At 47.0% G+C, this 7,249-nt stretch overlaps 2 protein-coding genes and 1 non-coding gene across 3 annotated transcripts; 1 reads left to right on the top strand and 2 right to left on the bottom strand.

Annotated features, from left to right (window-relative positions):
* Nucleotides 1-1,456: 1,456 nt before the first annotated feature.
* LOC135627065 (uncharacterized) lies at nucleotides 1,457-3,094 on the bottom strand. The gene is made up of 2 exons (XM_065133019.1): nucleotides 2,459-3,094; nucleotides 1,457-2,378 (listed from the first exon to the last, which is right to left on the bottom strand). The coding sequence occupies exons 1-2, from the start codon at nucleotides 2,813-2,815 to the stop codon at nucleotides 1,779-1,781; spliced, it is 957 nt and encodes a 318-aa protein (XP_064989091.1). The 5' UTR covers nucleotides 2,816-3,094; the 3' UTR covers nucleotides 1,457-1,778.
* A 1,460-nt stretch (nucleotides 3,095-4,554) lies between these two features.
* Nucleotides 4,555-4,627, top strand: TRNAR-UCU (transfer RNA arginine (anticodon UCU)). Its single transcript has one exon. It is a non-coding gene; the product is annotated as a tRNA-Arg (tRNA).
* Nucleotides 4,628-5,011: 384 nt separating this feature from the next.
* Nucleotides 5,012-6,660, bottom strand: LOC103972570 (gibberellin 20 oxidase 2-like). The gene is made up of 3 exons (XM_009386924.3): nucleotides 6,083-6,660; nucleotides 5,683-6,004; nucleotides 5,012-5,456 (listed from the first exon to the last, which is right to left on the bottom strand). Exons 1-3 carry the CDS (start codon nucleotides 6,622-6,624, stop codon nucleotides 5,169-5,171), a joined length of 1,152 nt encoding a protein of 383 aa, XP_009385199.2. The 5' UTR covers nucleotides 6,625-6,660; the 3' UTR covers nucleotides 5,012-5,168.
* Nucleotides 6,661-7,249: the final 589 nt, after the last annotated feature.

The following is a 7,249-nucleotide window of genomic DNA, read 5'->3' as shown; positions in this document are numbered from 1 at the left end:
GAATTCTGAAAATAGATGATTTTTTGGAGAAAAATAAAGATTTTTTTTTAAATTAGCCCAAAAAATATAATACTAAATAAGTGGATATAATCTATTTGCGAAAAAAAAATAAGTGGATATAAAATTTATTATATTAAAGAATCAAATATAAAATGGTATAAATATTATTGTGAATAAATATAATACTAAATTATAGTTACATGTGCTTATGTTTCGAAGATCGAGATAGATAATTAAACCAAAAATAAAATTACGACAAAAAATAAAATAATTTAAGATATATCTTTGATTAAAAATTATAAAATAATGAGGGCTTTGGATAATATGATTTTATATATTGCCAGATATTGGAAATTCATAATCATTAATACTGACTTAAAGAAAATAGATAAATATTTTTAATATTTGTAAGAGCGAACATAATAATAAATATATATATATTTTTCTCTATTTATTTATGATAAGCATTCTACTATTGTAAGATTACGTGTGAATTAGTAAATCAACTTACGAGATGATTTTAGATATCATGATCGGGTACTGATGGGCTAACTGGTTTATCAACTTCGTTTGGTCTAAGTTACTAATCAAAATACTTAAATTGAAGTTGCTAATAATATACTCATCCGATCCTTATAAGTTAATTTTAATCTTATCCAATTTGGATTACATATATGTTTTTGAATATAAAACTCATACACAGACTTAATAGTCACTTTCATGTTCTTAGAACAGAGCCAAGCATTTGCTGAAGGGATTCTGGAGTTCATGTATTATTATCAGAAGTAGCTGAAATCAAACTTTTAGAATATGAATGAATCTTTTTCTGGCTTTGAATTAATAGTGGATTCATTGAAGCACTAAATGCCAGAGAACAACACTATGTCAATAGGTTTTACTTCTTTCTCTGTCAAATCAGCAGGATTTTTGGCTTGGATTACATATACTACTCAAAGGTTCTCTTCAAGCTAGATCTCTGAAAGCAGTCTAAAACAGGCGTTCGATCATGTAATCGATAGCTTTCTCCTACTTCATGATTTTGATGTTCTTAAAAGCTTCAGTGCTCGTTGTTTAAGTAACCATTAGACTGACTTCTTTCTCGTGAGGTGTTTTTTGATTCAGAGGAGTCAGTCTTCCATCGACACTTTGGAACTCTTGACATGAAGAATAGTGGATGTTGTCTTTTCTAATGGAAACAATGGCTCATCATGTCAGCCTCCTTTTTCACCTGCAGAGAAGGAACACAGTCCCAGGCTGCCATTCCAGAAGCCTTTTTTCATCAAAAGGTGCAGTGCCAGCTTGTCTTGTCAACTGCAATTTTGTACTGCAACAAGGAATCTGCAGCCCTACATTTCTCTTGTTCCTGCTCCCCTGGAGCCATTCATGATGGCAAGAAGGAAAGCAGCTAATAACAGGAACGCAGAGCAAGGGGGGAGAGAGAGAGAGAGAGCGAGAGGAAAGAGAAGCAGATTCGTCCTTCCTGTTTCCTCTTAGCTTTAAGACGACAAGTTTCCTGAACACAAACAAATGCTTCCTTTCCTCAGCAGTCACTCTGTTTCTTGGTCTTATACTTCCTCTAATACTCGAAACAAAACCTTTTCTATTACATCTGAAAGCAATAACATGGAAAAACAAAGAAATCCGGTAGATTTGGATCGATGGCAAGGAACAACAAGCTCAAATGTTACTGCTATTTGTGTTAGAACACAGAAAGAAGAACCAGTGTGAAGACTCGTTAGAACTTGCTTGCTTGTTACTGGTTCTGCCTACCTTCTTCTTCACCTATGGCTGCAAATATCCAGTAGTTTCTTTCTTCCTTCCACGATCTCATCAAAGAAATCATCTATCTGGCCCACAAGCATGTCAGTTCCAGTTCTCAGCATTCCAAACCATTCTTTCAATCCCTCCACCTTCCCCTTTAGGCTTCCTCCCATGATCTCTGACTCACACCCCATGGCCGCAGCCCTCTCCAGTTCTTGCAGTAGCTCCTCAGTCGCGGCCCTCGCCTGCCGGAACTCATGCATCAGGATTCCCGGCCGGCCGTCTGTTCCTTCAGTCTCTTCTACCACCCTCTGCTGCAGCCTCGCTATGGAGGCCATGAAGCCGGGGCCGAAGAAGAGGGAGTCCTCCATGACTGCCGGCTCGGGCCAGCAGGAGACTGATCCCCACAGCAGGATCATCAGCAGCAGAGAGCTGGAGTTCTTCAGCGCGTACAGCACTCCCCTGAAGCCATTGTATCCGTTGTTGTACCTGGATTCCATGGGCGCCCGGTCGTCGAACCGGAGAGACATGGGCTCGATCCTCGTCTCCATCAGCACTCTGTTTTCCTCCTCCAACCCCATGGCCTCTCTCCGGCAAATAGATATCGCCCGCTTCACCTTAACAGAGCAGAGAAGTCGAAAAAGGTCAGAGCTTTGAGGGGGAACAGAAGAACGAGAGCATGGGAGCCAACGCAGACCTGGCGGGCGTGGTGGGAATTGGGATTGCGGCGCCATTCCTCGAGCGAGGAGACCATGTCAGCTCCGGCGGAGCAGTAGTTCTCCATGCCCGAGACGCCAAGCTTGATCACATGGCAGACGTCCCAAAGGCGGGAGCTTTCGTCCATGTACTCGTCAAGCCACTTCCCACCGACAGGGAGGTGGAGCTTCGGCACCAGGTAGGTGAGCTGGGAGTGGAGCGACCGGAGCAGGCCCGCGGCGCGGTAGAGGAACTGGAGGGACATGAAGGCGTCGGACGCCAGGGAACGGTCGAGGTCGTCGAGGCCATGGGCGAGGAAGGAGAAGAAACCATTGACAGAGCTGGAAGAAGGCTTCATGGTGGAGAAGGGAGCTCGGAAGACGAGCACACGAGGTTGGTGGATTCAAGGGGGATGGGTGTGGCAAGACAAGGGAGGAGCTCGGCCTTAAGAAGATGATCGGTCGAAAGCAATGATGAAGGGTGTCTGCTGTGGAGGGAGAAGGATGATTGGGAATCTGCCATGGCGCATTGTTTAGTGGTAGAAAGAAGTGCAAGCCATGGAATCTGGAGAAGCAAGCTGATGAGCTCTACCTGTCTCTTCATTGCTCCTTTCTTCTTCCCTTAACTAAGGAAGAGAGTTTGGCGGGCTTTAGTGGTCATGGCATGTCATATTACACGGCTTTGACTCATTCTTCTAGGAGTTGACCATAATACTAATAATTATCTTGTCAATGCATGGATAATTAGCCATGAGTTTATTATTAATATGATCCTATTGGAGTTCAATCTCGTTCCGATAACTATGATTTCAGGTGGCTAATGCAGGAGGAGGTGCAGCTGGCATCAAGATTGGGACACTTTTGTCCTCCTCCTCCGCAACCCAACCACGGCGTTGCCCCACTCCTCGGCCACCTCCTCCCTAAGCGAGGAGCAGTGCATGGCGATGCCCTCCCCTGTTCACCTCTGGGTTAAGTGTAGCTGCAGCCGCAGACAAGCATCCGACATTGCTGCGCCACAAAGTACGGCATCGCCAATTACCATGTGGATCGAGCTACACGGAGTCCTTGTTGTTGGCGACCGAGAGCGACCTTCGCCTCGTCTCCCCTGCAGCCTCAGGTTTGAACATGATAACCTGTCTCTAAACTGATGCCAAAACTCTACAGTATCTTATCTCTGTTTTATGCGGACAGCTCAAAGACTGCAGCAAGAAGAGGGGGGAAAGCTTCCTTTGGTTACTGAAGAGCATCTACGTCGGAAGGAGACAGAAAAGAAGGTTGTAAAGGGAGGGAGAGGGGCTCAAAGCACCTGAGAGCCATGCAAAAAGGAGGAGGAAGGAGCTCTCAAAGGGCATCATGTGATTGCTGCTTACGTTCATGCCCGCAAGAGAGACCAGAAGCAACACAGGTGTCCCCGCAGCTCATCATCGCCATGATTGCAGCAAAGCAGTCAACATCTGATTCCAAGATGGCCTCCTAAATTGGGGATGGCGCAGCACAGGGAGGCTCTGACAAGGCTGTGCGATGGAAACTGCTGCCAGCTGAAGAATGATGGCTGGTGTTTCTTTCATTTCTCGTCTTTGCAGGTGTAACATAAAAGAACACAAAGGAGGATAGCTTTTGGTGGGTAAAGAGATGAACACTGAACAGGGCACTGCAAAGGTATGGATGAGTGTTCCTTCCTTTCATCATTCTTGTCCATGATTTTGTGCTATGATGGTGCATGGGCAGCAGTTTTCTCAGACTGGGTCTCATGTTCTACCAGCATCAAGAGCAGGAGTAGTACAGCATCCACACAGTTTCATGCATGCATGAGTCATTCTACACCAGAAAAGAGGATGATCAAAAGAAGAAGAAGAAGATAAATAAAAGATGTCGCATCCTGTGACTCTAATGAAGCATAACATCAATGGTTTCTGCAATGTCTAAATAATAATAATAACTCAAGAATTAAACCTACAATTTTATTGTTGATGACAATTCAAAATTTATAATTGAAATGTGATGGATCTTTGTCACTCGGTCCAAATATTGCAAAGTGACAAAGGTAGAGTTATCCATAAAAGGATAATAGGTTTTAAGATACATTACGCATCAACAAGCGCCCGTGGCCTAATGGATAAGGCGTCTGACTTCTAATCAGGCGATTGTGGGTTCGAGTCCCACCGGGCGTGATTTTTCTGCATTTTACTTTGTCTCGTCGGTCCGCCAGTCGCCATCGTCCTCACGTCCCCTTCTTTCTTCCTCTCCGTCGTCGCAGTCACCACTTCCCCTCCCATCTTCCTCCAACATCTTCCTCTTTATTGCTGCAGTCGCCGTCTCCCCCTTGTTCTCGCAGGCCATCTATGTTGTGTACACCCCATCACCCTCTCCTCTTTTCCTCTAACCTCTTCTTCTCCGTTGTCATGATCCCCACTGTCCTTGCCCTCCCCTCTCCACCTTCGGTTGAGAGTCGATGTTACCGAGATCGGACGAATGGGAGGACATGCAAAGGAGGAGGAGACACAGAGGAAACGAGGGTGTGGGTAGTGGGGCAGTGGCGATGTCATACGGGAATAAATGGAAAATGGAGCGTTCAACGAATAAGTGAAAATAAAAGGTTTTTTTAGACAGAGACACACACAACTCCACACTCCAAAATTGAGCCGTGCTCTCTCTGATCTCAACACCTCTCAGGATTCACAGACCGAAACGATGGAAGCAAACACAAGGAAGTCATGTTGCTGTAGCAGAGGAGGAGGATTCAAGCCACTTAGCGAAGCTACGAAGAGTCCTCATGTCGGCCCGATAATGGCGTTGAGTGAAGTCCATGAACTGCGCCCATGTGAAGTCCGGGTACAGCCTCGGCCCGCCGCCCACATCCTCCGACAACGGCGGCGGCGGCGGCGGCCGGATCACCTTGTCCTCCCTAGGGCACACGAAGAAGGCCAGCGATCGCCGCTCCCTGTGCCTGTTCACCACCGCTCTGTGCAGGCAGCTCTTGTACCTCCCATTAGATAATGCCTGTCGAGCAATAATAATAAATAATTATTGTAATTATTATTATCAATAGATTAATGAAAATTAATTTACGCATCAAAATGTTGACACTTAATCAACACCGCTGTTTCGCCTATTTTACTGCGTCTACATGTTTTTGGAGTACGTGAATCTTAAAGCTGCATGTAAACGTGAATTCTGCATGCTTCGGAGCAGAGCACACATGGTAACGTGGGAGACGATCACAGACCATGAAGGTGTCGCCGATGTTGACGACGAGAGCGTTGTGTACGGGCCGCACGTACCGCCACGCGCGGCCCGAGAACACCTCGAGCCCCCCTACGTGGTCCTGCTGCAGAATCGTCAGCGCGGTGGGATCGCAGTGCGGCCCGGTGCCGAGCGTCAGCTCCGGCTCTTGGCACGGCGGGTAGTAGTTGCATCGCATTATGGATCTGTTGTCGTCGAAGAACTCCCGGTAGGTCATTCGATCCGCACCCAAGCTGATAGCCAGGAGCTCCATGATCGCCAGCGACAAGCCTGTCATCGCCTCGCAGTACATCTGATACGCCAACCTGCAAGAACAGAAGCGGCTGGGCTCGTTACAGTTCCATCGAGTCGAGCATGGTGGTGCGGTCGACGCTGAAGCTTACCCCATCCTCTCGAACTCTTCGCCCAGCACGGAGACGAAGTAGTCGATGACGATGCGCTCGGAGCCGGCGGCCTCGCGGTAGCCGAAGGAGAGGGTCTCCTTCCATGGCAGCTTGGAGGAGAAGCGATCTGCGTGGGCGCCGGAGTAGCCCCACACGCCGCCGGGCTTCCGCCGGGCGCGGAGCTTGTCGCAGAGGGGGAGGCGGAAGAACTCGTCCGTGCAGTCGAGCGCGTCTCGGGCGAGCAGCTCACCGACGCCGTGATTGACGACTTGGAAGAAACCGTGGCGTTCGCATGCGTTCGCGACGAGCTTGGCTGCTCGCATGGTGGATTCCTCGTCGCCGTGGAAAAATCCACCGAGGTCCACCACCGGGGCGTCGAGCTCTTCGGTGGCGGCCGGCCTATCGGTGCTCGGCCATATGAAGGCTTTGGGGATTGTGGTCTGTTGTCGAAGACTCGAGGAGTCGAAGATTACACCACCTGCATTCCCATGGCTGATATCTAATGGAGGGCACAAGAGAACAGAGGTAGGACTTAAATCCATGAGAGAGAGAGAGAGAGAGAGAGAGAGAGAGAGAGAGAGAGAGAGAGAGAGCATGGGATGATGATTTCGGATACGAGAGGAGGCATTTGTAAGGGCCAAGCAGCAAGATGACAAAGGGCTAATGTAGCTTACAAGTGACATACGTTTGATTGTCCGGAAATTAAACCCTCACAATGCATGAACAAGTAAAATAAAAAGAAACTTTGACCTTTGACCTTCAATCATTTTGACATGAATAGATAGAATACCTTTTGACTTGAGCATGAGGGGGAGAATTCGTTGACCCTCCGACAAACTTCTTTTAGCTTATAGGTTCTTCGTCGGGGGCACTGTGTTGCCGGTGGAACCTTTGAGCCTTGTCGTGCTCCATGACACTGCATTAACTTGGGTCAGTGGTGGATGATATGGTAGGAAGGGCCGATGGACCAAGTCAACTTCATCTATCCTTTCATCAAAATCAACCCTCATTTGAGATCCATGTAAAAAGGTATGGAATTAATGATTAGGTATTGGTAGTTCGAATCAAACATAAAGAAGAACGTTTATGCATCGTATTCTAATTTCCGTCACTTTGGATTGGTTTAAACGTCTCATCTCAACCCCAATACAAGTGTTGATTGGTCCT

The sequence above is a fragment of the Musa acuminata genome, chromosome BXJ2-11, assembly GCF_036884655.1.
Source record: "Musa acuminata AAA Group cultivar baxijiao chromosome BXJ2-11, Cavendish_Baxijiao_AAA, whole genome shotgun sequence".
Classification (NCBI taxonomy): domain Eukaryota; kingdom Viridiplantae; phylum Streptophyta; class Magnoliopsida; order Zingiberales; family Musaceae; genus Musa; species Musa acuminata.
Note: the sequence above shows the minus strand (reverse complement) of the source record. Positions and strands in the feature narration are given on the sequence as shown.

Bases quoted from the DNA above. Each gene is read 5' to 3' on its own strand.
- LOC103972570 (XM_009386924.3), bottom strand. From the start codon at position 6,624: ATGGATTTAAGTCCTACCTCTGTTCTCTTGTGCCCTCCATTAGATATC. The intron at 6,005-6,082 runs GTAAGCTTCAGC...CTGTTCTTGCAG, and splicing joins GAAGAGTTCGAGAGGATGGG to GTTGGCGTATCAGATGTACT. The intron at 5,457-5,682 runs GTCTGTGATCGT...ATTGCTCGACAG, and splicing joins ACATCGGCGACACCTTCATG to GCATTATCTAATGGGAGGTA.
- LOC135627065 (XM_065133019.1), bottom strand. From the start codon at position 2,815: ATGAAGCCTTCTTCCAGCTCTGTCAATGGTTTCTTCTCCTTCCTCGCC. The intron at 2,379-2,458 runs GTCTGCGTTGGC...TGCTCTGTTAAG, and splicing joins ATTCCCACCACGCCCGCCAG to GTGAAGCGGGCGATATCTAT.